The sequence below is a fragment of the Podospora anserina genome, chromosome 1 (assembly GCF_000226545.1).
Source record: "Podospora anserina S mat+ genomic DNA chromosome 1, supercontig 1".
NCBI lineage: Eukaryota > Fungi > Ascomycota > Sordariomycetes > Sordariales > Podosporaceae > Podospora > Podospora anserina.
In genome coordinates this window covers 2,340,088-2,367,530 of record NW_001914859.1, presented here as the reverse complement: position 1 = coordinate 2,367,530, position 27,443 = coordinate 2,340,088, and the positions used below count along the sequence as shown (strand labels likewise).

Here is a 27,443-nt window from a genome sequence, read left to right as displayed (position 1 = left end):
GTCCACTTAGCAGTCGAGCGGGGTTTATTTACTCTGGATAAGAGTGCAATGAGCAAGGTGATATGAAGAGTGGGTGTAAGTTGAAAGACCTAAGAAAAGAAGGTGCCGTGCAGAGGGGACATGGTCCCACTTTTGGAACTGTATGCAGTGAATATGGATGCGAGTTTGGCTTGAAGAGGCGTGAAACGCCATTCACGATCATGTTGGAGATACTAGTCCATTGATATTTTGTAGCAAGGCAGGTGAGTGTAACGGGGTTGGTGCTACTTGGGGGTCGTCAGAGAGATCATGATCACTGTCAGCGTGGTAATTCCACCATGATCGTGATACACAAGATTAGCAAGGAGGAATTATTTCCCAATAGGTGCTGTTGAAGTTACCACAAAGATTTCTTATACTGCACAGCAAGGTAAGTGAGTGTAATGAGTTAGTAGTACTACTCAGGGGTTCACATAAAGAGAGTGATCACACCCACTACAGTCAATTGCGCAGGATGGCGATGAATGGGATTAGCAAGAACATATTATTCTGTAAGGGGTGCTACTGAAAGGAGAGCTCTCTCTGCTCGGACGACTTTTTTGTCATTCCTATCAGTAAGGAACCTCACACAAGTGAATTTCCCTCGCGGTCATGTACTCAACGAACTACAAGACCGGATGATAGACATGTACAAGGAGTGATAAGCCAAGGGAGACGGAAGCTGGAAGCTCTTAATTGATATCTGGAGTAGCTATCTCTCAACCGAGGCGCGGCTTTTCCACCACCACATGGCAGAACTTCAGAGGAAACCACCCACGTTTCGGAACCTACGGCCGGTAGTTCAGCCGATGGGGTCATCCATGCAAGATCAACCCACACCTTTCTCGTGCCTTCCCCAGATTCTTTCAGGTGGCCTCGTTCCAAGCCTAGTGTCATTTTCGTCTCAATTTTTTTTTTTATCTACTCTGTCGTACGTCGATGTGGTTGCTGTAAAAGGTATCATAATCGTATATATACAAAAAGGTGATGTAAAAAGTAAAAAGTAAAACCCCAATCTGATTCGCGCTTTTCAAGCATTCATCCCCTAAAGTAAATAGAACAACATCGTAAAGATTGCTTTGTGTAACCACAGCACCCCCCTCTATTACCAATGAAAACACCACCACCTTCTCCTCTGTGGAACTTTCCCACTATTTTCAAGTTACCCCTTAAAGCATCAGGACAACCAGCATACCGACAGCACCTCCCAAAACTGACATCTTCATGTTGATGCCCTCGCCCAAGCGGGCTCCACCAGCCGTCAGGGCGGGAGTAGATCCGTTGTTGGCGAGGTTGCCAGTTCCAGTAACCTGAGCACCGTTTGGCCCTGTGGTTTGAGCCACAGCAGTCACCAAAGTGGTAGGTACGCCCTCAGCGTTGGTGGTAGTAAGAGTGGTCAAAACCTCATTTGCCCCAGTACCGCCAGATCCAGGGCCAGCAGTGACGTTAGGATCCGTCTCCAGAGTCTCAGTTCCGGTGCTTCCATCTGGGTTGACGAGGCCGCTGCCGCTACCATCACTTCCAGATCCAGATCCACCATTAGAGCCAGATCCAGTCTCGCCACCAGCACCACCAAGACCAGGAGGGGTTACCAAACCACCAGATGGGGCGGCGACACCAGAAGGCTGGGCGACTCCGGGAATAGGGAGGAGACCGCCAGAAGGAGCAGCAACTCCAGGAAGAGGCAGAAGACCACCCGTGGGCTGGGCAACTCCGGCACCAGCAGTTGTGCTGTTGAGGAAAACGAAGCCGCCAGCGCCGGTGGGAACGGGTTGAGGGACGGCCAAAGTAGGGGCAGTGCCAACAATGACTTGAGAGAATGAACCGATTGGGACCGGGGCGGGGGTTTCGACTACACCGGCGGGCCCAGTGGCTTCGGAAGCGACAGGTTCAGCAGCGGGGGTTTCGGCCGGGACTTCGACCGGGGTTTCGACCGGGGTTTCGACCGGGGCTTCGACCGTCGGTTCAGCGACGATACGAGTGAAGGAGCCGATGACGGGCGCAGCGGCAGGTTCTTCTACGACTGGGGGGACAACAGCGGCCTCGGTCGGTTCAGCCAGAGCGGGAGTCTCCTCGGCTGTGGGCTCGGCCACGATAGGGGTGAAGGACCCGATGACGGCAGGGGGCTCTTCAGGGGCTGGAGCCGCAGCTTCGGGAGCGGGACTTTCGACAACAGGGGTTTCCACAACCTGATATATCGAATTAGTGACTGTTTCTGTAAGATATTCATCAAGATACTTACCGGTGTAGCAAGACCTGGAGGGACCACGAGCTCAGGGGCCGGAGCCTCCGCGTCGAGGCCAGGAGGTGGGATTAGTGCAGGAGGGACCTCAACAGCCGGTTCTTCTGCTGGCAACGTCGGTGCCACTGTTGCTACTGGTTCCGCAGCTTCGGGAGCTGTTACCGCCACGGGCGGAGGAGTCACAACGGCGGCATCTCCAGCAAGATTGGGCAAAGGTCTAAGTTCTGCTGGCGCCTCTGCCTCACCGCCCTGTAGCCCCGGTAGTGGCCTCAATCCTCCTGCTGCTGCCGCCTCGTTCGCCGCCGCCGCCGCCGAAGCAGCAGCACTGGCACTTGCTGCCTGACTGGCAAGTACCTCTGGAGGGATGGCGCTGGGCGCCGGTGCGTCTGGGGTCTGAACGGCTGCCTGAGCAGCAACATCGCGGGCCACAGCGGCCAGGAGGATGGTGACGAGAGTTCTGGTTGAGAAATACATGGTTGTTGTCTTTAAACTCGAAACTCAAAAATCGAATCGATAGGGTCGAAAGGTAGGTAAAGAAAGACTTGCACGGCTCAGCCGTGTATAAAAATGAAGGTAGAAGAAACTAAACAATTAAGCTGACCTGCAGTCACGAAGGGAAGGTGAAGAGAGAGAGAGGGAAACGAGAATCGCCCTATGATACCATCAGACAGACCAAAACTTGGAGTGCAGAAGAGGAAGGAAAGAGGAGATAGACGAGGGAAGCCGGGTATAGAGGAGGGATATATGGCGGCACACGGTTCTATTCTCATGGGGATTTGCGACATCAGGAGTCTGACCATAGACCATTCAACGTCATCCATGCTCCCGCCCCTCTCCCACCCTCGCCGGCAGTGTGGAGAGGCTCGAGGAGGGTGCCATTTCGAGGCAGGGGGACCCGCTGGGAAGGGAACAGTCTCCTGATGAGGCGACATGGCAGGGTTGCTTCGAGAGAGCTTCCAGTCAATTGGAGATGTGATTGGCACAAACGACACAGTCGGGCCGTGCATCTTGATGCCAATGCAACCGCCTCAGCCAAGGCAATTGCAGTGTGCGTCAAGAGGTGGTGCACATCTGGATTCATCCGGTGTGGTTCCGTCTTGGGGTTGCGGCTCGTGGGGGGAAACACGGAGATGTGAAAAGGGGTCCAAGCTGCGTCTCTGACACAGAGCCCTGCAGCGATGAAACCACCTGCCACTAAGCACACTGGAGCTGTTAGCGAATAGCGTGTCATTGAGACCAATGTACTAACGCAATGGCAAGCGAGGCGGAATCCGGGAGAATTCAAAGTCGAAACAAAACTCTAAACAATTGGCCACTCTTGTGCCTCTGGGATGATTCACTGCAGGAGCTGGGGGATGAAGTCGACTTGGGGAGACGTTGCTGATGGAGCTTGCCATGCAATCTAGACCATTTGATATCTTCGAAGGGCCCTCAAGCTTGATCTCCGCCAGGTTGTGTTCTCAGTCTAGTGATCTAGATAAATATGCCACGAACTGGCCTGAGATCAGAAGATGGTGGGTCGTTGTTGTTAATCAAAAGATAGCTGGAAGAAGGAGGATTACGAACCTGCCTAATTGGAAATTAAAATTGGGCCTTGGAGTAAACCAGCTTGAACTGAAATGTAAACACACGGCTGACAAAAACTATCAGATTGGGCCTATCGACAGTGACCAGATGGTCGTGTCGTGGTCTGGAGATCCGGGCCTTGCACAAGCTCCACGAAGTGGAATGAATACTCAAGGAGGTAGGTCGCTTTGAGAATGAGAAGGTCTGGAATTATGTCAAGACGTATATAAGAACTTTGAACCAAAAACAAACAAAAATCTCGATTCTTCTCCAATGAAGCTTCCAGATACAAATCCAATGGACCTCCAACCGTTGGCCTCAAAGTGGTCAAGATCAAGGTGAACCCACCCTTGCCAACGGCGTCGATCTTGGCAAAGATCAATGTGGGGCACCTCTTTCTGCCACTTTACCCCGCCTAAATTCAAGCTTCCCCAAGCTATCTCACCACCATCACCACCACAGGTCGCATTAACCCACCTCACCATCACCACTTTGCGCAAACCCCAATCCCACCCCCAAATCCGCCCACACACACCCTTCAAAATGGGCTGGTTCAACGGCTGGTTCGGCGGGAGCGCAGACAACTCCTCCTCCGACCCCCTCGCCCACCTCGATCCCAAACTCCGCGAATTCCTCCAAAAAGAAGCCCCCGTCAAATACACCCCCTCCTCCGAATCCTCCCCCCCAACCCCCGCCGTCCCACCACACCGCCAGCTCGACCAAAAATCCCAAGACGACCAAACCGCCGCCTCCCAATCCACCGTCCCCCCCCGAATCCCTCTTCCCCGACGGCCGCTACGCCCACCTTTGGAAAACCTACACCCCCCAATCCACCATCGAAGCAGCAACCAAAACCGACCACGAAAAACTCATGGACGTCCTCGACTCGTACAAAGACCGCAAAGCCGCCATCGGCCGCGCGCCCTCGAAAATTGCGCCGACGAGCAATTCACCTGGGCCACGTGCATGAAATCCGGGGGGGTCAAAGCCCGGCTGACAATGTGCTCTGACGAGGTCAAGAAATTCGAGCGCTGCTACAACAACCAATCCCGTCTTTTGAAAGCGTTGGGGTACTGAACACCTATGGGAGAAGCGCCGAGGAGGATGAGATGATTCAAATGAGGGCCGATGAGCTGTATCATCAGATGTTGAGGCAGGAGGAGGAGATCAAGAGGGCCAAGGAGGAAGGGAGGGAGGCGCCCGAGTTTAGGAGTGTGCTGGAGGAGGTTGCAAAGGTTAGGCAGCGGCAGCAGGAGACTGCTGGGGAGGCGGTTGGGAAGGTGAATATTCCACCGCCGCCGGCCGAGTTGATCGCGAGTTGGAAGGAAAAGTTGGAGAAGTTGCCTGAGCAGGATAGGGCGGCCGAGGAGGCGGCGTTGAGGGCGGATTATAGGGCTAATGCCGAGATGGCGGCGAGTATTCAAGGCCTGTGGCAGGAGCAGGCGAAACAGAGGGAGGAGAGGAAGAAGAAGGGCGAAGAGACGTTTATGGATCGGTTTAGGGGCATGGTTGCTGTGGGGAAGGTGACGGAGAAGAAGGAGGATAACAACAAATAGGTTAGCTTGGGAAGGGGACGGGAAAATGTAAGAATATGAGGGTCTTCATGGTTGAATGTTTGTACAAGAGATCTCGTTCAAATCGTTGCTCATTTTTGGCGTCAAAAACTGGCCGAATCAACGGGCCATGTTGTATATATCATGGCAGTAATGGCGGTGAGAAGTATTGCTACCTCCTTTTCTCCATCGCCGCAGCCGCTCTTTCTAAAAAGGCATTGAACTCTTTGATTTGCTTCAACGTGCCCCCACCATCGCTCTTCGAGCTGGCTTGATCAGCTACTCGGCTGACCAGTAGTTCAAAATTGGCGAGATCGGCCTTCTTTTGCTCAGCGGCAGACAGCTCTGGTGCTGCTTGCGCCTTTTCCACCGCAAGATCAATATCATGCATGGCCGACGAGAGAGAGATGTGTCGCTGCCAACAAATTAGCAATCTTGGTCACCGATAACGATTGTATCAATAGCAAAACAACATACCAACGCCTCCCTGCTCTCCACCTCATGCTTCATCCTGATCGCATCCATCCTCAACGCGACCTGCTCCCTCTCCGCCCTAACCCGCATGATCTCATCCCTCATCGCAATCTTCTCCTTCTGCACCGCCTTGACCCTTTTGCGCAAGCCATGAAGCTGATCGAGGGCAATAGTGTGATCCAAAAGCTTGGTCATCAACTCCCTATGAAAGGCTTCCAAGGCTCTCAGCATCACCTTCTTCTCCCTTCTTGTGGCGGCATCCTCCGCCGCTTCCTCTGCTGCGCGGAGTTTCCCCATGTAATTCTCGGCCATTTCGTCGCAGAGTTTGGACAGCACATCGAGAATATGGACGCCCGGACCGCGGTGAGAAAATTGAATTTCATCATCGTCGAGGTCGTCAGCTTCGGTTTCAGGGTCGATGTGGGGCTTGCTGAACCGTTGGACTGTGATGGGGACGGAGCCGGAGACTTTATCTCCAAAGTCTTTTCCCTCCGCATCGTCGGAGTTGGTTCTTGGTTTCCTCTTTGCTGGTGGCTTTTTGGCCTGTTGTTTTGGTTTTGGCTTGGACTTCTCTTGAACTTTGGACTGTGATCGGCGTGTTGGTGGTCGCGGGGAGGGTTGTCGTGGTGAGGGCTGCGCTGGTGAAGGCTGCGCTGGTGAAGGCTGCGCTGGTGAAGGTTGTGCTGGCGATGAGTGTTGTGGAAGCTGTGGTTTAGGTGGTTGTTTGCCTGTCCGTACCTTTCTTGACAGGCTGCTGTTGCTGTGCTGGACTGGCCACCGCCTCCCTCCTTCGCCGTTTTCTCAGTGCTGGTGATTCTGCCACCGGCATTGGTGGTTGGTCTGAGCCTAGCTCTGGTGAAGGAGCAGGGGCGGTTCGGCGAGTAGGCCGCTTCCTCCCTATTCGTTTAGTAGCCTCTTGCACACCAATCTCTTCAGCCTCTTTCTCCTCTGGTTCCTCTACGGCCTCTGGTTTTGGCTCCGGTAGTTCCGGCTCTGGTTCTGGCGCATCGGCCACATCATCATCATCTGCCCCAAGCACAGCTGACTCCTCCGCCTCAGGCTCCCTTTCTCCTTCCTCCTCCTCCTCCACCACCACCTCCTCCTCTTCCTCTGGCTCCTCTTCCTCAACGGCATCCGGGACATCCACATCCTCAGCTGCATTCTCCTCACCTTCAACAACACTGCTCGACCTCAACCTTGGACTCCTCCTCTTGCCCCTCGAAGACGTAGGAGACGTCACGGACATTGTACTCCCTCTCATACTCATACTCTCCGACATCTTCCTCATCTCTGCGCTCTTTCGTATCCTCGTTCTAACCCTCCTTTCTACTGGTGAAGAACTTGCCGGGATACCTCCAGGGTTTTGCTGAGTAGTCTCATCTAGATCCTCCAAAACCTTGTGCAATAACGTACTCGACCCCACGACTGGGCTATTCCGATCGAGCAAGATAGTCCTTTGCCGCTTCCCACTGCCAGGTGCATCAGCCGGGCTTTCCATGACTACCTCCTCCACTGTTGGCGTTGGCTCCTCGGGTGAAGTGTGGATAGTAATCCGCTTTGTCGCCGCAATGACAGAGGAGAGCGGACCTCGTTGCTTTTGTGCGGTTCTTTGAACGGATCGCGGGTATGGTGCTGGAGGGGCATCTTCCATGTCGACATCCTCCTCTACGGCCTCTGGCTCGGGTTGCGAGTCGTGCATAGTCACGTCGTGGTCCTCCTCATTTTCAGCCTCTTCAACTTCATCCGAAGCTGGGGGGCGGGTCATATGGCGAAGAGAAGAGCCCTGAGCTCGAACAGACGCTGGAGAACGTGGTGGCAGTGAGGCTGATCTTTCGGTACTGGTGCCGTCGGGTATACTGTATACAGACCGGGGAGGGCGGGGAGAACGAGAGGGGCTGGGGCCCATAGACGGGGAGGATTGCGCAACGCCATCGCGGTCGAGGTGTATTCGCTTGGCGGATGTGTTAGGAGTTGGTCGGCTGGTGGTTGGAGGTGGCGGTAGTGGTGAAGCATCTGGGAGCTCTTCCTCGATTGTCTCTTCTGGCTCCGGTTCTGTGGCGATGGGAATCACAAAGCCAAAGTCTAGGTCATCCCCTACTTCATGACGACTATAATTGTTGACGTTAATTGGGTCCTCTGAGCAGATGTCGTAGGGAAAATACTCACCCAGCACCGCGCATCCGATCTCGAATGCGCTCCTGTCCTTGGTTTTGTTAGCTATGGTACAAGCACTGGTTAAGCCTAGCATGAGGCACATACTTGTCGCCATCCTTCCCAGTCGTCCTCTCGGTCCTAGAATATGTTGCGCTCAAACAATATTACATGCTGGGGTCCCAATGTTTCGGGAAGATGTGGTGTAGCGAACTGCTGTTCGGTGTCTGCGGTGGGGACCTTGAAGAGTGACGCGCTCCAGCTTGAATCGCAAAGCAAAAGACGCGCCGTTGATCGGTGGGGACCCCGCCGATTCGCAGTGGACGCGAGAGTTAATTTAGCGGGGCCTTCCCGCTCGGCACAAACTGCCAAGGCAATTGACCCCTGAATTGCTCTGACAACATCCCACTACCTTAGGTGCAAAAAACAATGCTTTGAACATCTGGAACAGCAGAAGAGGGCATTTATATTTTGTAGTATCACCTCAGCAGTTTCGGAAGCGTCGAATTCTTCTAGAGCTCTGGGAGTCTACACACCTTAGGTTTTCACTTCGTATAAAGTTCAATCCTCGTGCTGGCAGAGACGGTATAAGACCAAAGGTTTTAAGAAGAAAGTCGAAAGTCATCTGAAGCATCAAGAACATTTCATCCAAGACATATCGATTGCCCTTTACTCCAAGCCACCGGCTGCTTTCGGGCCTCGGCCTCGCCTTGAGCTGCTTGTTACGAATGTCTTTCTTTTTATGTTCCTGGTATTTGGTCTCATCCACCAGCTGATACACGTGAGTTCTCCACTGTGACACTCATGTTGACACATTCCAAGCTTGTCCTCGCACATGCGGCAAGCCCCTGGTAGAGCAAGTTGAAGAGACACCACAAACTTAGGTGTGCCACAACATGCTTATAATCAAAACCCAGCAAATCATGAGGTCAGGGTGACTTGAGACAGATTACATGGTCATGTGTTCTATCGTGCCGTTCGTTTCTACGGACTTCACACAGTAAGCCGTGCATAAACCTCTTGTGGCTTTGCGATGGGCGCTATTCCCAACCGAACAACAGTGGTGTGAGGACTCTCCTGGTCGAACTGTATACAGGTTTCACGCTAGTGCCTGCGCATATCAAGCCACCACCTCTCACCAAACAAGAGACGTAGTGGCTGGGTCTTGGGGAGGATGAGGAGCAGAACTCCGATCCCAAGTTTCTTGGCCATCGCGCTTCGCCTTCGCTTCCCACTTCCTGGGCAGACGGGTGCTTGATATTGTGTTTACCACAACAACCTTGTACAACCTCTCTTGCACAAAGGGACTCTGCAGGATCTGATTCCGAGATCCATGCTGTTCATGGTGACACGTTTCTAGGCAAATGAGCCAGTCAAAAGTACAGGGAAAGGGCGGACTGGAAAAGCTTGTGAGTGTGTGCTCTCACGAGCCGCCAATGTCGGATGCACCGGAACCGGGTGTTGCCAAAGAAATTCATGTCAGTAAGAGGGTTTGAGGACCTTAATGTTATCTGTGACCTGTTCCACCAGATCCTGAGCGTATCGGAACTCAGACCTACCAAAAGACCGATACCAAACAGACAGCACAAATCAACACTGGTTGAGCATGAGCATCGTGCCGCAACAACCAGCACCCGTGCCTCGTGAAATCCCAAACTGTTTGCCCATTGACCCGATCGTGGTCCCCCCTCCCTCTCAGGATCGGAGTGTTCCTAGACAGAGACTCACCTGAAGCAAGGTGGCTGGAAATGCTGTGGGAATATTGATGCAAGCTCCTGCATCTCCTATATCGGGCGTCTCCTGCACCTTTTGGGTCAGCGAATGATGAAAATTGTAGCGATGTGAATGCCTCAACCTTGGAAGTTGTGATAAAAGCGACCCGCATTTCCTTCTTTTGCTGCCCCCTCGACGCAAGCTAGTGGCTGGGGTTCACGAACCAGCAGTGTTGCTATGACCTGTCTAGGAGTCCCAAACGAGCATAGCCGGCGAACAGTCAAGAGGTGTGAAGGGAAAAGCAAAAACACGCAGTCAAAGGATTTGAGGACTGCAAGCTGCAAGCCTGGGGGGGCAGCTCCCGGCTGCGGCACAACCATCTTGACAGCCAATGGCTTCAGAGCACCCGCCGCGCGTTTCCAAAGCATAGAGATTCTTGGGACAATGGTGTGGTTGATGTGATGGTGTGTGTGTGGCCTTCTGCTCACACTCTGGGTCAGTTATTAATTTATCATGCAGTTCCTTTGGCGATTGGTGGTCTGGTCTCCCCCCCTGAAGCCAGCGTGAAGCTGGGCGCCCGCTATGAAGCATTGGGAAAGCGGGAGCGAGGATGGCTTTTGGGGCCGCCTGGTGAGGCGCGTGAAAGAGAGGGACCGAGGGCTTACACATGGACCACGGCACCAGGTGAAACCCCAGGTTTCCAAGACACCAAGGTTCTAACCACGGTGGGAATTCATGGCATTCAGATTCCAAGGAATAGGGACTAAATTGACAGAGATAGCCTCATATAGTCTGTCTACCTCGTACTCGGATGAATCCCATAGGTCAGCGGCAAAGGACAGAACAACACCAAGGTCAGAAAAAATGGGAAAATTCTTACCAAAGGCAACGCAGAAGCACCGCATTCTCACAGCTGTCAACCCGACAGAGTGACATTTTCAATGTAGCCGAGAGGCCCGTTGCTGAACCCAAGTCGGATTTGGGTCTGGGGTGAGCGAGACTGGGGCTTGGCGCAGGCCGAGTCCCCACCACGCTAGTCAAAGCCGGGTCAGCCCCACCTTCTGGTCACAGCTATTCCCAAGCGGGCTAGTCTTGATGTGCAGCCAATCAGACGTTTGCAGAGTCTCCGCTGCCCATCAATCAGGTGGGCGGCGGTCCTTTCTCCACCACTTTCAACGTACTCCCGTCCACCATCCCAGTTGTTGGACGCACCCTTTCAACTGTTCATCTCATCGTCGAAACCCGTTCGCCGCCCACCTTCCCACCTCGAAACGACCCAAACCGCTCCCCATGGTCGAATAACAACCATATCCTCGATTGTCCGGAGACCCCCAATCCTGGTGGAAACCCCCGCGCTCGACGCTGTTCTGAAGAGCCCTTCATGAAGGCGCTCCAATCGCAGTCATGGTGGGCTTCGGTTGGCGAAAGCCAGCAAACGTCGCCGGCACCTCGGCGCCGGCCATCCTTTTATCGCTCTTTGTAGCCACAGGCGGGCTTTTGTTTGGATATGACACCGGGTAAGTCGACTCGGCGCCATTTTGGTCGGACGCGCTAGGATTTGGAGGGACTTTTGGCTGAGCCGTTTGGTGCATGCAGGTCGATCAACGGTATTCTGGCGATGGAGTCGTTCAAGAAGGATTTCACCACCGGCTACTTCGACAAGGAGGGAGTACCCGGCATGTACCCAAGCCAAGTGTCACTGATTGTGGCAATGCTGAGTGCAGGAACGATGGTGGGAGCACTCATATCGGCGCCAATAGGTGACTTATGGGGCAGACGGCTCTCACTTATTGCCGCCCTGGGGGTGTTTTGTGTTGGTGCTATCTTCCAGGTGTGCGCGACAAATGTGGCCCTTCTTGTTATCGGGAGGTTCGTAACACTTTCCCTTTTGGTGTCCAATTCATCCCTCAAAGTGTGACTTGTATTGACTTGATCTCATCAGAACACTGGCGGGCATTGGAGTGGGCGTTGTCTCAGTTCTTGTCCCATTATATCAGTCTGAGATGGCACCAAAGTGGGTGCGTGGAACGCTCGTCTGCGCCTACCAGCTATCAATCACGGCCGGTCTATTTGCTGCTGCCGGCGTCAATATCTTAACTCATAATATGAAAGGGGCCGCCGCGTATCGCATCCCCATTGGTCTTCAGCTTACCTGGGCTGTTGTTTTGGCCCTTGGTCTGCTGATCCTACCGGAGACGCCCCGTTATCTTATCAAGCGCGGCTACAAAGATGCCGCTGCTCTTTCACTCAGCCGTCTACGTCGGCTCGACATCACCCACCCTGCTCTCATCGAGGAGCTCGCAGAAATCCAGGCAAACCATGAGTACGAACTAGCTCTTGGCCCTGACACTTACAAAGATATATTCTTTGGCGAACCACATCTGGGTCGCCGCACACTAACAGGCTGCGGGCTGCAAATGCTCCAGCAGCTCACAGGTGTCAATTTCATCATGTACTATGGCACCGACTTCTTTCAAAAGGGCGGTGTCGACGACCCCTATCTCATCACCCTCATCATGCAGATTATTAACATGGTCTCGACGCTGCCGGGTCTCTTCGTCGTCGAATCGTGGGGTAGACGAAGGCTGCTCATTGTCGGAGCCGCCGGCATGGCCATCTGCCAACTCTTGATTGCCTCGTTCGCTACCGCCAACGGAAGCAATTCGGAGACGCAGAGCCGCATCCTCATCATTTTCGTGGCCATATATATATTCTTTTTCGCAGCCTCCTGGGGTCCCGTGGTTTGGGTCGTCACATCAGAAATCTATCCGCTGAAGGTACGCGCGAAGTCGATGTCCGTCTCTACCGCCTCCAACTGGCTTTTGAACTTTGGCATTGCCTATGGGACCCCTTACATGGTGGACACAAATAGAATCGAAGGGTCCCGGTCAATCGATCTCGGATCTCGCATTTTCTTTCTCTGGGGCGCATTCTGCATTCTCTCGATCGCCTTTGTCTGGTTTATGGTCTACGAGACGAGCAAGATCAGCTTGGAACAGATCGACGAAATGTACGAGAGGGTGGACCATGCGTGGAACAGTCGACGATTCGAACCGAGCTGGAGTTTCCAGCAGATGCGAGATTTCGGCTTCTCCGACAGTGGCATTCCTCCTCAGGAACCACAGCTCGAGCTGCAACAATCACGCAGCAGCGAATCACAGTCAGAAACAGGCGGAAGCTCGACGAATACGGCGACGACATCCTCGCAGGACGATAAGCTACCGATTCCAATAGGCCATGTCGATTTCAGTTACTGATGATTTTGCTTTTTGTACCGTGGGGTCAACTCGATTGTCGGTTTTCCTATTTGTATCATGATATATATCCGGACCAGCGTTGTGGATATCAGCGACGGAGTTTTTGATGTGACGGAGTTTGGGGGCATTAATCTCGGCCAGCTTTGGGATACTAAATATTTGGGCTCGCCACTTTTTTTTGGGATTTTATTGGGGATCAAACAATTCTTGACAAACATGGTTGTTGTTATGGGCTAGGGCTTCGGCGTTTAACAAACTTGGGATGATATCCGAGGAACAAAGCAGTTTTCCTCTCGTGTTGACTGAGCAAAGGCGCAAGGAGGGGAGGCACAACAGGACACAAGACAGAAAGCATCAGAGGTGGGCATTCAAGTAAATACACTCATATTGTTACTCTCTATCTGTTACTCTCACACAGCGCCCGTCACCGGTCATAGGCTACCTACATGTCTATATGCGGTGGATGTCAACAAAGGGTCATGAGGCCGTAGACGGCTCTCTTTCCTTGCCAACCCACCAAAGCAGGTTTCATGCGCCCTGCCACAAACCTTATTGGCAAGTAACACTGTGCAGATAACCCCGCGCCTGTGGTCAACTGATCGGCCCAGTCACCGGTCGAGCTTCCGCAGACAAACTAAACCGCCACAGCTCAAGTCACGCTAAGATCAGGTTTTGGAGCTTGCCTCTCAATCAAGGGACGCGGCAGATGTCGAAGATTATTGCAAAACTGAATTCTATCGGGTCGGGTTGAGAACAGGAAGACCAACACGAATCAATTGACTTGGACCAGCAATCATGGCGATGACAGTCGACATGCATGACCATATCCGCCTGCATCTACCACTACGCATAAGGGGACACCCCAAACTTGGTACAGCCAACACACGGACGCCAGCACAGAGACAAACGGTGAAATCGACACTGTTGGGCACCGTTACTAGAGCCATGTCGTCCCAGGGCTGTGGTTTCGCGGGCGAGCCTCACAAGGCAAAGTCAACAGTCAGTGTAGGTTTTTGTGATCCCCAGTCACGCCGACCCTTCATTTAACTCAATCTCCCTCCTGACTCCGGTCTCTTCCCGCCGTTACCCTTACTTGTCTCGCGTGGAGAATATTAACGGTAGTGTGACGCTTGGTTAACAGGCACTGGCGTCCAGTCTTCTTTCAGTCGCCGGTCAGCGTCGGCCCCGAGAGCCCCTTTTCCGCTGTGCTCGCCCCTTTTGGCGCTCTTCTCACTCGTTATGGCTTTCAACAGTACCTTGGCTTCGGCCGAGTTATTTGCCGGTAACAGTATCACCTGGGACCATCAGAGTTTGGAGCCAGGAACCAGCGAGCTCCCAACTGCTTCTTCCGAGTCACGGGCCGGTCTAGACTTCGAAGATGCTCGCGTATCCTCACATCTGGGTCTGGGGCTCGACTTCGGCCAGGACTATTTCAAGGTGGAAGTCCTCGTCTTTGTCGCTGCTCTTAGTTTGGGCTTCAAATTGTACAACCGCAGGGTTCCCAGACAAGGCATCCTTTCCAAAGCCACTTCGTTGCTAGCCACCATGGCTTTGCTTACTTCGATATCGCTCCTTTTGACCTCGTCGTTGCTGCCGAGTGGTACTTCTGGGCACAAGGGGCCACCAGTGGTCCCGGCCAAGTTTCTTCAGACGGCGTCTCCCACCACCAGCTCAGTCCCACAGTTCACAGTCCCTGCGTCTGCCGACAAAGGGAAGGACGTTGAAGCCAACATAGACGACCCCCTTGCCGCTAACCCGCAGCTGGTATGTCCTGGGTACTCTGCATCCAACGTCCAAAACACGAAAAACGGGTTTACTGCCGATCTTGACCTTGCCGGCCCAGCATGCAACGTCTACGGCAACGACATCGAGCACCTCTCCTTACTGGTGGAGTTTCAGGCCAACGAAAGGGTTCACCTTCAGATTGAGCCACGGTACATCTCGAAGGAGAATGAAACGTGGTTCAGATTACCCGAAGTGTTGATACCAAAACCTCAAAACGATCCTCTTTGCGAGGAGCACAACAGCGACTTTGTGGTCTCGTGGTCAAACGACCCGACATTCTCCTTCACGGTGAAGCGAAAGGCAACTGACGACACGCTCTTTACAACCGAGGGGAGCAAGCTCGTCTACGAAGATCAGTTCATCGAGTTTGTGTCCCCTCTGCCCGAGAGCTACAACCTGTATGGTCTCGGTGAAGTTATTCATGGCTTCCGCTTGGGCAACAATCTCACCAGTAAGTACCACCAAGTATATTCAATGCTCAGGCGAGATAGCTTACACACAGGCTAGGGACACTCTTTGCGGCAGATGTTGGCAACGACATCGACTGGAACATCTATGGCAGTCATCCTATCTATCATGACACAAGATACTTCACCACCGATGAGTCGGGGAAATTGACATATGCGCCTTATGCCGACGACAAGACGGCCAGATACACATCGTATACACATGGTGTCTATCTTCGCAACGCTCATCCACAAGAGGTGCTTCTGCGGCAACCTGGTATTACTTGGAGAACACTTGGTGGCAGCATCGATCTCTATTTTTACAGCGGTCCTCGGGCTGAAGATGTCACGACCAAGTACCAAGAGAGCGCTGTTGGCCTTCCGGCTATGCAGCAGTACTGGACTTTGGGATACCATCAGTGCCGCTGGGGCTATACTGGCTGGCAACGTTTGCAAGAGGTTATTGACAACTTTGCAAAGTTTGAGATTCCGCTTGAGACGGTCTGGGGTGGGTCTTTCTTTCCCTTCATATTCCGACAAAAGGTTTTCTGAACTGACATGTGGATATAGCCGATATCGACTACATGAAGAAGTACCGTGACTTTGAGAACGACCATGATACCTGGAACTACACCGAAGGAGAGGAGTTCATGAACAGGCTTCACAAGAATCACCAACACTGGGTTCCCATTGTTGACTCTGCCATCTATGCGCCTAACCCAGAGGATGAGGAAGATCGCTATCCTACCTATGAGCGGGGGCTGGAGGCAGATGCCTTTGTGAAGAATCCTGATGGGTCGATTTACTATGGGGCTGTGTGGCCTGGTTATACGGTTTTTCCTGACTGGGTTGGTGCTGTGCTTGGTGAGGCTGGGACTATCGACTGGTGGATTGATGAGATTTCGAGGTGGAGCAAGAATATCTCGGTGAGTTTCCCATGATGATATGTGAATGAATAAGACAATACTAACATGTCCAGTTCGATGGTATCTGGATCGACATGTCCGAAGTTGCCTCCTTCTGCGTTGGCAGCTGCGGCACCGGAAACTTGACACTCAATCCTGCCCATCCGCCCTTCAAGCTGCCCGGTGAGCCTGGTAATCTTGTCTTGAGATACCCCGAAGGCTTCGCGAAGACAAACGAAACCGAAGCCATCTCAGCGACAAAGGCGATCATCACCCAGAGCTACGGGCCAACCGCGACCGCCGTCCCCACCGTCACCACAACCACAACAACGAAGAACTTCTACCGGAGCACACCCACTCCTGGCGCAAGAAACATCAACTGGCCCCCGTACGTGATCAACAACTATCATGGCGACATAGGAGTCCACGCCCTGAGCCCGAACTCGACGCATAATGGCGGTTATCTCGAGTACGATTTCCACAACCTCTTCGGTCACCAAGTCCTCAACGCGACCTACTCAGCTCTGCTCCAAGTCCAAAAGGGCGTCCGCCCCTTCATCATCGGCCGCGGCACCTTCGCCGGCTCAGGCAAGTGGGCTGGCCACTGGGGCGGTGACAATGAGGCCCTCTGGGCATTTTTGTACTTTAGCATCCCGCAAGCACTGTCCTTCTCCATCTTTGGCTTCCCCATGTTTGGGGTCGACACGTGCGGCTTCAACGGCAACACAAACTATGAGCTCTGCTCGCGGTGGATGCAGCTCAGCGCGTTTTTCCCCTTTTATCGGAATCACAATGCGATGGGGGCGATTGACCAGGAGCCGTACAGGTGGAGCAGTGTGATTGACGCTACCAAGTCGGCGATGGCGATACGGTATGCGCTGCTGCCGTATATGTACACGCTCATGACCCAGGCTTCTCTCGCTGGCAGCACCGTCATGCGTGCTCTTGCGTGGGAGTTTCCCAATGAGCCGTGGCTTGCTGATGCTGACAGGCAGTTCATGTTGGGAGATGCGATTATGGTTACGCCCTGTTTGGAGCAGGGGGCGGATACGGTGAAGGGAGTTTTCCCCGGGGTGGGAGAGGGGGAGGTGTGGTATGATTGGTATACCAAGGGGAAGGTGAGTTATGGGGTTGGACCCGGGGAGAATGTCACTATTGGGGCGGAGTTGGGGCATATTCCTGTCTATGTGAGGGGTGGGAAGGTTGTTCCGTTGCAGGAACCTGGAATGACTACAGCGGAGAGTAGGCAGAATCCTTGGGGACTGTTGGTGGGATTGGATGGGACTGGACGGGCGGAGGGGAAGTTGTATTTGGATGATGGGGTCAGTCTGGAGCCGGAGGAGGTGAGCTGGATTTCGGTAAGTGACTGTTGCAAACATTTGAGGTGATGAATATGGTGCTAATGATGGGAGTAGTTTACTGCCTCGAACAACTTCCTCAAGGTCGAGCCGCTGGGTAACTACCCGGACACCAACCCCCTTCGCAACGCCACGGTCATGGGTCTGGAGCACGAGCCCAAGCAGGTGTGGCTTGATGGTGAGGTGCTGGAGCAGGAGCATTGGAGTTATGATGCGGGGAGGTGTGTGTTGGAGTTGTTTGAGCTGAAGGAGAAGTTTTCTGGTGGTGCTTGGGTGCAGGGGTGGGAGATTACTTGGGAGTAGTTTTACTTTTCTTCTTGTGTTTACTTTTGCACTCTCTTCTCACTGATCATATTTTGGGTGGGAGTGGCATGAGCCTGTGTATAATCACCTGCACATAGCACACCCGTCTTGCCCAGGGGGCATTTTTTTTCAGATTGATATTATGGGGTTGGATATAGAGATATGGGGGGCTGGCTGGATACCGATGGTTGGGAAAAAAGATTGGGAAATTGTATAGGTATGGCGGGGGGGTTTTGTATACCTAAGTGATTGATAGTTTCTGTTTAAACCGCTGTGTTGACTTGCTTAGTGTGATGTGATGGTTGAATATTGTTGATTTTGAAGATACAACGACATGGGGAAGACTGTTATCGAGGAGAATTATTCACTGCCTGAGTGGGATATGGTTAGTGGAAGGGCTAGAGGTTTGGATAATGTTAGGGAAAGTGGTGAAAGTGGTTGAAAATGCACATGAGGCTGGGACGAAGTGTGCTGATTCTCTTTCCACGATAACATTACTGGTATCGGAACAGTGTGGAAGTCCGTAGGTGTGTATCCTTTCGTCTCAGATCGCCTTCACTCATACAAGTCACTATTTGAACCCGCCTCAACTCGATTGGAGGCATTGCTTTCCTACAAGCAAGTTGAGGCTTTGTCTTCGCCATCCACGAATACAATTAGTCTTTTATTAAACCCTGATCTTCCCATTCTCCAAGACCGTGATTCATCAGCGAAACTCCCAAACTCATTACACAGTATAGAACAACACCAACCCTACTAAGCCAAGCCATTTTCCTACCACAACAGCTCTGACATCAGCCTCCCTACCCATACTTATCATGCTTCCCCTTAACCTTCAAATCCAACACAGCCTCATGGTAGTCCCCCTCCCTCCTCGCCCTCTTCAGTCGTTTCACCTCATCCTCATCCAACCTCCTCCCCACCGCAGCCTCCAACTCGGCCCGGCTAATCTTCTCCCTTGCCTTCTCCTCTTTTGAAGCCTTTAACTTGGGTTTATACCTCGCCTGCATCCTGATCCTCAACGTAGTATCAAACGTAATCTCCGTCTCATCCCCCCTGACCTCAGGGGAAGCATTCGCTTTTGAGGACCGCGACGCTCTCACAGAAAGGAAGGTATCCCTTAGCGTTTGGATCTGGAAAGTGCCGGGGGTGTCGGCGGTGGGGATGACGGAAAAAGACTCGAGGGGGGTGATGGCTTCGGAGGTGGCGGAGAAGAGACCGATTTTGTCGCAGGAGAGGTATCTATTTTTCTGTTAATATCGTACACCAACACTCAGGGGAAGGGGTTACTGACTTTCCATGATGCCCCTTGAACCGGAAGTGTTCTGTCCCTATAATCCGATTGGCCACCCAGACCTGCCGCACATCGTGCGGCTCGGCGGTGATGGGGTTGTTGTCGATGATGTTCTCGATTGGGAGGGTGAACACCTTTCCTATGGCGTCGCATGCCAGCGCGGTTGGTGGTTCGGTTGGTAAGACGAACATGATCGGGCCGGAGATGTCGGCTGTTACGTCTGCGGAAACCCAACTGTCGTCGTCGGCGTCGGCGTCGGCGTCGGCTTCGGTGGAGGGTTTGGCGGTTTTGAGCTGGCGGTTGTCATCGTCGTCTGCTTTCCCGCTAGCCCCGCCGGTGCGTTTCCTCTTTTTTGGTTTTTTATCTCCTTTGAAGGTGAGTGCTTTGACCATTGTCGCAATGGGGGGATGAATTGTGATGCTGTAGTCGCAAACAACGTCAGTGAGGCTGGGACAAGTGGTTGATGATGATGGTGACGATGATCTTATCGTTATCGATAGGCGCGTTGGAAATATCTTGGCGTGAACAGGGACCTGCCGCCTTGAGCAAGTCGACCGGCAGTGGGAATGCTTGGCGGTCCGCCCCGCTGACCTGGTACAGGGAGCTTGAAGATGTGTAAGTAGATCTCGTGAGATAAAAGTTTGCTTCCCCTCTTTTTGTTGGATGTTGGATTATTTGTCTTGTAACATCTTTGGATCAAAATGGCCCCTATTGCTCAGGCTGTGACTGTCTCCCTACAGGAGCTAAAGGACGGTAAGTCAGGGTCCAGGGATCACTTTGCGGGGTGATCTGTGTAAGTGCAATCGCTGATGTGTAAAAATCTCTAGGAACGGTGTCGTTTGAGAAGCTCCAGCAAGCATTCGGCCCGGATTCTCTGGGTATCTTGGTTGTCAAAGATGTACCACCCGAGTTTGCGAGTCTGAGGCATCATGCCCTCTCCTATTCGTCTTACCTTGGAAACCTCCCCAAGTCTGAGCTGGGTAGGTTACATGTGAAGGGTCATGGCGGCTATGAGCAAAAAGTTGACCAGCCACAGATAAACTCGAGAATGAAAAGGCCAAGTACCTTACCGGATGGTCCCTTGGAAAGGAAACCCTCAAGAACGGCCAGGTCGACACATTAAAGGGCTCTTTCTATGCCAACTGTGCTTTCTATGTTGACCCAAAGCTGTCTTGCGCAGCGCCGACCGAGGAGTTCAACACTGATAACTTCCCTGAGTATCTCTCGCCCAACATCTGGCCGGATGATGCGACGCTACCCGGCTTCAAAAACTCTGTCGAGGATCTTTGCCGTCTGATCATTGACGTTGCCGTTTTGGTGGCTAGAGCGTGCGATAGGTTCGCCGAGAAGGAAATTGCCGGTTATCCCAACGGTTACTTGGAAAAGGTTGTGAGCACCTCGACCACGACAAAGGCTCGCCTGTTACACTACTTCCCCGAGGACCCCGCCAACGCCCCTCCTGCGCCGACAAAGGCGAGCGAAATCGCGAATGGCGAGGGCGGCGACGAGGATGACTGGTGTGCTACCCATCTGGACCACGGCTGTTTGACCGGTTTGACTTCGGCCATGTTTGTCGACGAAGCCAAGACGCCAGCGGTCGCACCGGCTTTTGAACAAACTTTGGCCGACAGCAAGCCGCTGAAGTTGGCACCTATTCCCGAACTTGATGCGTCCCCTGACCCGGCATCTGGTTTGTACATCAAGTCTCGTACTGGGCAAACGGTCCAGGTCAAGATTCCCCGCGACTGTATTGCTTTCCAGACGGGCGAGGCATTGGAGAGGATTACTGAGGGCAAGTTCAAGGCTGTGCCGCATTTTGTACGGGGAGCTCGTGCTTCCATGAGCGATGGCCGGATTGCGCGCAACACGCTTGCCGTTTTTACCCAGCCGAACCTGGGTGAGGAGGTTGACATGGAGCAGCATATTACCTTTGGAGAGTTTGCGAGGGGAATCGTGGCCAAGAACACTGTTTCTTAGATGGTAGCAAATGAGACGTTCTGTACAGTGAACCATCAATATCGACATGGTGTTGTCTGTGGAGGCTGAGATGCCGAGGCGTTAAGATGCCGGAACCCCTGCTTTGTCGACCTTGGCATGCCGGCTTGGCAGGCCTTCTAGCGCGATTTCATGCAGCTTTTGTCCGCCGGGAGCTCCCTGTCTCAAGTTCACCATCAACGGACGGCGGGAAGCTCCGGGACTTCCAAAATTGCCGCTTCCAGTTCGAGGGCTGAAGGTTGCGCCGGGCCGATATCTCGTCGGTTATCCATTCCTTTTTCCTTCTTGAACCTCTGCTTTTTCAACGGCCTTCTCTGTCCACTCAGTTGACTGGAAAGACGACCAGCAGTGTCTTACTCGGCTTCCTACTTACCCCTTCAACTCAACTGTCTGGCCTCTTCTTCTCTCTAAGAGCTTGAACGAAGAAAGCTCCGAGGCATCCGAGCAACATCACACACGCAAAGGATACAGATGGTTTCGCCTAACCTCATCCGGTCAGCCCTCTGGCTGGCCGTGCTAGGCACAGCATCAGCTCTTCCCGGCCCAGAAAACCCGAACGCTCTTGCGCCCCGTCAACCCATCGACGCCGACCTCGTCCCCCCTCCCACCGACAACGACGCCCCTCCCGCCATCGACACCACCAAGCTCGCCGGTCACGAATTCGCCGTCTGCCACAACCTCGACGGCGATTACAAACCCTTCTGCCTCCCCAAACACAACGAAACCTTCAACCCCGGCGTCCTCAAGTACATCACCTGGGACCCGGCCTTCTTCTCCAAAGGCCACACCCACGAGAAAGCAAACCACACGGTCAAAATCATCGGGTTTTACCTCACCCCCGAAAGCGACACCCACCAAGCCTTTGACTCTGGCGAAATCTCGTGCGCGTGGGGTTTTTACCAGTGGTCCATTACCCAAGACCTCATCAACGCCAACCCATTGTGGAATGAAAAACCGGGAAACAAGGCGAAACACTTCAAGCAGAACACACCAACGACGATAACCCTGAGGATGGCGGCGCTGCCGGAGGATGGCTCGCCCGCGGAATGGCATCAGGGACCGACGGTGCAGATTGTCAAGCCGAAGAAGGGGCCGAATAAGAGTGATGGGAAGAGGCACCCGGCGGACGATCAGGTGTTGTATGTGGCGCTGCCCACGGTCGCGTTTTTCTTGATGGCGATTGTGATGAGCACGTTGTGCTGTAATAGGGGGGTGAGGAGGATCGATTTGGGGAATGTGATGGGGAGGAACAGGAGGAGTGAGAGGGGCACGGTGGGGAGGAATAGGAGGGATAGGGGGCAGTATTCTAGGGTTGATGGGAGGGATATGGAGCTTGGGAGGGGGGTTGGGGAGGGGAGTGGATTGGGGGTTAGGAAGGTTGATTAAGGGGTTCCCGAGACAGATCTTTGAAGGGTGGACCGGGTTATGGAACGAACGTCTTGGCTGGAGAAGGTTGGACTGCCGGACCTCAAAAGGGGCAGGCCGGTCGGCTCTCGGATCTTGGATTTGAGTCATAATTGGATGATAATTTGGAAGATGTGGCGCGGCTTTTTAGAGTCATATACGTTGTATATAAGTTTGGGATATGACTTGTCATAAACGCATATGGAATGGCGTCAGGGGTTGGTGTCTTTATTGTACAAAGGCAAGCTGAGAACTAGATATGGTGGTTGAGTTTTACATGTATAATGAGAGAAAATAACACTGAATGAATTGTACACATGTACCTAGGTGGAGCAGGTGTATCTCGAAAGAGGTGAAAGTGCACAAAGCTACACATCTGCCTGTTGCAGTAACAGTTAAACCACAGGATCACAATACAAGCACGAAAAGAGATATAGCAGTCTAGGGTTTTGTTAAAAAATGTATTGAAATTATATGTCTTGGTTTATTGATGCTCCAGGCATCAACAACCTCACCACACCTTACCTTTTATCAAACACTCACTCGCCTTACTTACCTTCCAGGAGAGCCATTTACCCACCAAGTAATGAGCAAGAGGCTGCGCTCAACGAGGGATCCACTAGTACTCATCATCAGAGGAGACCTCGTGGTAATCACAGGTTGCCGGAGGAGGAACAAAGGAGATCACCAGCGGCTTCAGATCAGAGCATGCACCGCCATCTTGGACTAACTGACAGGTCTCGATGCGGACCTCAGCCGCGTCCTTGCAGCCGCAGAGGTGGTAGAGAGAATTGCTCGTATTGGCACATCTTGTTTGTTGTTTTGGGTTGTTAGTTTGAAGTGGTGGTATGTGTGTGTGTTTGGTTCGGTGGTTTGATCTGATGATGATGATGATGATGATGAGGAAAGTTGCTGAGGAGAGAGGGAGGGAAGGGTTTAAATACAGGAGAGATTGTATGGCATTGGAGTCTGTATAATGTGATTATTGGAAGAGCAATGGTGTTGAAGATGGAAGGGGGGCATTGTTTTGATTATGATGGGATTGATCGAAGTTGATGTGTGAAGTGGTTTCTGAACTATGGGTTTGGCTGAGTACTAGACTGGTGCTGTGCTGAGACGAAAATTGTTATAAACAGAGGAGTATCGAGGTGAACAAAGCCAGTGAAAGAAGACAATGGGATTGTTTCCGTTCTGTCTCCCCTTCTTATCACTATATAAAAAGCCAGGCGCCCTCCCATGAGCTCGTCAATATTTTCTCATCATCAACGCAACAAACCCACACAACTAACTACTTACACAAACCTTCACAACTCACAACCTTCAAAACTATTACCAACCTCACATCACCCAAGATGTGTCTCTTCCGACAGGGTCTCTGGCTTTGCGGGTGCCCCATTCATCCTGCGCCCGTTTTGGTTAATCGCTGCCGCCTTTATCACATTGGTATGAGCTGTGAAATCCTTAGAATCGAACAGAGGACGTTTGATTGTCCTTGCCGAGCTCATAGACATGAGTATAGGTATGTGGAAAGGAGGTAAGTGAGATTCAAATCTCCCTGGTGGTGATTTTGTTGGTGAGAATAATACAGACTCTTTTATAAGCCCCATTTATTTTGCTTTCTAATCTTGATTACGTGCATTAACGGTGTGAAATTGTATATGAATGATATTTCCCTTGGACTCGGAAGCGCTGAAACAATTCAGCCCTCGGGGTCCTACTACAAGAACAAAGCCACTGGAATAGGCCATTTGATGACAATTTCTTGTTCCTGTAACAAAGAGAAAATTGGGAAATAAGATAGACAGACTACTCTCATGCTGAAATGGTAAAAGGTATGTATATATATGTATGTATGTATGTATGTATGTATGTATGTATGTATGTATGTATGTATGTATGTATGTATGTATGTATGTATGTATGTATGTATGTATGTACACATGTTTGCTAAGAATGGATATCTCGAAGCTGGCTGGTCGAACGATCAATGCTGAGAGACGACCATCGTGAAGGTCTTCTTCGTTTTCACTTTGGGCACTCACTCCTGTCTGTCAAATAAATCATGGATAGAAAGAAGGAAGATAGGGCATTCGTTGTGCCTCATACACACACACAAATAAGTCAGTCATGTAAAAGATGGATAACCAACCAGCAGGCAGATCTCTCTCTTTAGCCTGCTTCGAGAGACACAGTTGCTCGATGGATAGGATAAAACCATTCAATGTGTCTTGGCTGGCTGCTTATTTATCTCTTAAAGCCTATCTTTCTGTAGCAATTTCATACTTCCTTTCGTCCAAAATATGCCAGTCAGGTAGATGGTAGGTAGCTTGTATATCAAATAAAACTCACTCACTCACTTTCGAAATTTGAAACCAACGATAACTTGAAGTTTTCACAGGAAAAAAAAATTATTTTATTAATGTATGTATGATCAGCAACAACCTCCACCAGGGAAGTTTCCACTTACCTACCCAGATTCCGTTCCGGACTTATCTCCCCAGCGCTCTCACTTTTGCAGACTCCTTACACCCTCCAACTTCCCATCTGCCTAGCCAAATCCTCAATCTCCTGGCACCTCGAGCAGAGCCAGCCCCTATTCTTGGGTCTGACCGTATCGCCGCTGCAGCGGCCAGTAGTGGAATAGGAGTGGCAGTTCATGATAAGCTTTTGAGGCTTATCAGAAGGGATGCCGCAGTGGCAGTAAAGTTTCTCCCAGAGGCACATCTTGGGTGATGATGTTGGGGGGTTTTGTTGGGTAATGTCTGCAAAGTGAGAGTGAGGAGGGCTATTTAAGTAAGTTTTTGATGCTGATGATGAGGAAAATGGATGGAGAGGAGAGAGGGATGAAGGGGGCTTTTATACTGTCTTGGGGAGTTGGGGATAATTAGGTTGTTTAGTCTGCTTCAAGCGGGTAATTCTACTGACTTGTGAACAATGTATTGCTCGCGCTACTTCCATTGCATAATTGTGTTGTCCAGTCCGCTTCAATAGCATTGTCCCTGTTCTTCCGTCCTTTGTGCCCTTGCGCGTGGAACAAACAGCATCCTTTGTCCTCAATCCCAACCATACGCACCGTCTTGCTCCCAGTTCGAGTCCGTGATTGATCACACTCTCATGTGTATCTGTTAATTCATTTGAGGTAAGTTTCGTCGCAGCAAGAGCAAACCCCTCGAAATTACATCATCAACCTCAACCTAGCGGTGGGACGAAAAACTATCCCAATGGAAGACCAGCATGCGCGCACACAAGCACATTGATTGAACGTCTATCAGTAGTCACTTTCACATCTTAACAAGCAATTAATCAGGTCCATATTTTCTAGTGAAAAAAAGATAGAATATATTAAGTACATCAACATAGACGTCTCCTCCAGGGAGACTCTGCACTTACCTTCTCACCCACTTAATTAGTACGGTTAGCTTGGGTAAATCGGGGTTCGCCCTCATGCATTTATCACAAGAACCAACCCACCTCACCCTCTTGAAGTTACCGCAGAGTAATCATCGCCTCCATGAGCCTCCCGGGCAGCCCACCGGTCGCACCGTCGTAGTAGACGGGGAGGCCCCCTAACGTTGTGTCCGCACCGCCACTAGTGTTGATGGTAGAGGCACATCTTTGGTTATGATGTGGTGTGAGATCTAGGGGTTAGTACTGGAGTTGTTAGTAATCGGGCTGTGGTTATGAGTATAAGTAAATTGTTGTTGATGATGATGATGAGGAAAAGGAAGGTTGGGAATATCGACCAAAAACGGTCATATATACTCCCCGCAGTGAAGATACTGTGAGGTTTAGACGGCAGCATTGTTAACAGTTCATAACTTTTATCCCCTTCCCCTCCCAAAAAAATGCCGTGCTCCCCTCACACTACTCTTGTCACAACTCTTTATGTCTGTCTGTGATCAGCACACCGAACAATCCACAAACCCTTCTTCCACTTGCTTACCTTTCTAGGTATCCATCCCAATCCCAGCCAAAATTCCACGTGGTCTTCCCACCGCCACCGCCGCCGCCGCCGCCTTCCCTCCCAACCGGCATGTGTATGTGCACTCGCTCGCATACATGCTGCTGCTGTGCGCGGCAACCTCACACCTGCAGGTAAATCATTCCACCCAACCACACACATCACTAAAAATAGATTTATTTTTAGCAACACCCATCCCCACTCCACCACCACCACCCACCCCATCGCCCGCAGAGCCGCCGACCTCCCCGGGATCGTTGTAGTATGTGTCCCCCACCCTTCCACACTCTCTACTTGCATATTGGACTATCAATCCGACGGCATATACGATTGTACGTACATACTACCCATCCCATTTACCCTCCAAGGTAGATAGGTAGGTAGGTAACAACCACCCCACCCGGTAGACTCAGGTGGAGGAGTAGGCCATGCGACGAGTTGAACAACAGCTTAGCTAAGTAAGGTGTAGCTAAGCGGTAGACATATCATCCGCAGCTCCCCGTCCCTGGCGCCCCAATCAGCCCTACGGCTCGCAACTTCTGCTCCGCCCCCATCTCCGATATGCTTCAGGGTACAGTCGGGTCAGTTGTCTAGGCCATGCTTCCCCTGCTCGGTGGTCAGAGCTCCCCACAGAGCCTCAACTTCTGCCTCACTGCTGCTTTGACCGGACTGACATCATCCCTCGGCCGAGTCCTCCGACACTTCATCCTCGCTGTCAAAAGGGGAAAGGCCTTGCATGTAAAGCTCCAAGTTGCAAAATATCTTCTTTATACCACACCCCTAAATCACCGCTAGAAACATAATTTTCCCCAAGTACAAAAAACGCTAGATAATCGTTCATTGCGATTCATCCATATCCTCCCCCCCCCGAGTCCTCCCAAAATTTTTCCTCTCTTTTAAAAAGGGGAAAGCCCTTCATTTAAAACCCCCAAGTTTCAAAAATTTTTTTTTTTTACAAACCCCTTAAATACCCCTAAAAAAATTTTTTTTCCCAAATTAAAAAAAAGGTTTATATTTT

General features: G+C 51.8%; 8 protein-coding genes across 8 annotated transcripts; 5 read left to right on the top strand and 3 right to left on the bottom strand.

The window, feature by feature from the left end:
• Positions 1 to 1,187: 1,187 nt before the first annotated feature.
• On the bottom strand, positions 1,188 to 2,734 carry PODANS_1_6675 (uncharacterized protein; the record flags this gene model as incomplete). Its single annotated transcript, XM_001912851.1, has 2 exons — positions 1,188 to 2,207; positions 2,261 to 2,734. 2 exons carry the CDS (start codon positions 2,732 to 2,734, stop codon positions 1,188 to 1,190), a joined length of 1,494 nt encoding a protein of 497 aa, XP_001912886.1.
• Positions 2,735 to 4,207: 1,473 nt separating this feature from the next.
• Positions 4,208 to 5,382, top strand: PODANS_1_6670 (uncharacterized protein; the record flags this gene model as incomplete). The annotated part of the gene is made up of 2 exons (XM_001912850.1): positions 4,208 to 4,790; positions 4,856 to 5,382. 2 exons carry the CDS (start codon positions 4,208 to 4,210, stop codon positions 5,380 to 5,382), a joined length of 1,110 nt encoding a protein of 369 aa, XP_001912885.1.
• Positions 5,383 to 5,551: 169 nt separating this feature from the next.
• PODANS_1_6660 (uncharacterized protein) lies at positions 5,552 to 8,122 on the bottom strand (the record flags this gene model as incomplete). Its single annotated transcript, XM_001912849.1, has 3 exons — positions 5,552 to 5,794; positions 5,857 to 6,653; positions 6,778 to 8,122. The coding sequence occupies 3 exons, from the start codon at positions 8,120 to 8,122 to the stop codon at positions 5,552 to 5,554; spliced, it is 2,385 nt and encodes a 794-aa protein (XP_001912884.1).
• Positions 8,123 to 11,121: 2,999 nt separating this feature from the next.
• On the top strand, positions 11,122 to 12,974 carry PODANS_1_6650 (uncharacterized protein; the record flags this gene model as incomplete). Its single annotated transcript, XM_001912848.1, has 3 exons — positions 11,122 to 11,234; positions 11,314 to 11,586; positions 11,660 to 12,974. The coding sequence occupies 3 exons, from the start codon at positions 11,122 to 11,124 to the stop codon at positions 12,972 to 12,974; spliced, it is 1,701 nt and encodes a 566-aa protein (XP_001912883.1).
• A 1,239-nt stretch (positions 12,975 to 14,213) lies between these two features.
• PODANS_1_6640 (uncharacterized protein) lies at positions 14,214 to 17,771 on the top strand (the record flags this gene model as incomplete). The annotated part of the gene is made up of 5 exons (XM_001912847.1): positions 14,214 to 15,210; positions 15,267 to 15,740; positions 15,812 to 16,131; positions 16,185 to 17,468; positions 17,526 to 17,771. The coding sequence occupies 5 exons, from the start codon at positions 14,214 to 14,216 to the stop codon at positions 17,769 to 17,771; spliced, it is 3,321 nt and encodes a 1,106-aa protein (XP_001912882.1).
• An 803-nt stretch (positions 17,772 to 18,574) lies between these two features.
• Positions 18,575 to 19,218, bottom strand: PODANS_1_6630 (uncharacterized protein; the record flags this gene model as incomplete). The annotated part of the gene is made up of 2 exons (XM_001912846.1): positions 18,575 to 19,021; positions 19,066 to 19,218. The coding sequence occupies 2 exons, from the start codon at positions 19,216 to 19,218 to the stop codon at positions 18,575 to 18,577; spliced, it is 600 nt and encodes a 199-aa protein (XP_001912881.1).
• Positions 19,219 to 19,766: 548 nt separating this feature from the next.
• PODANS_1_6620 (uncharacterized protein) lies at positions 19,767 to 21,042 on the top strand (the record flags this gene model as incomplete). Its single annotated transcript, XM_001912845.1, has 3 exons — positions 19,767 to 19,818; positions 19,893 to 20,045; positions 20,102 to 21,042. 3 exons carry the CDS (start codon positions 19,767 to 19,769, stop codon positions 21,040 to 21,042), a joined length of 1,146 nt encoding a protein of 381 aa, XP_001912880.1.
• A 489-nt stretch (positions 21,043 to 21,531) lies between these two features.
• PODANS_1_6610 (uncharacterized protein) lies at positions 21,532 to 22,446 on the top strand (the record flags this gene model as incomplete). The annotated part of the gene is made up of 1 exon (XM_001912844.1): positions 21,532 to 22,446. One exon carries the CDS (start codon positions 21,532 to 21,534, stop codon positions 22,444 to 22,446), a length of 915 nt encoding a protein of 304 aa, XP_001912879.1.
• Positions 22,447 to 27,443: the final 4,997 nt, after the last annotated feature.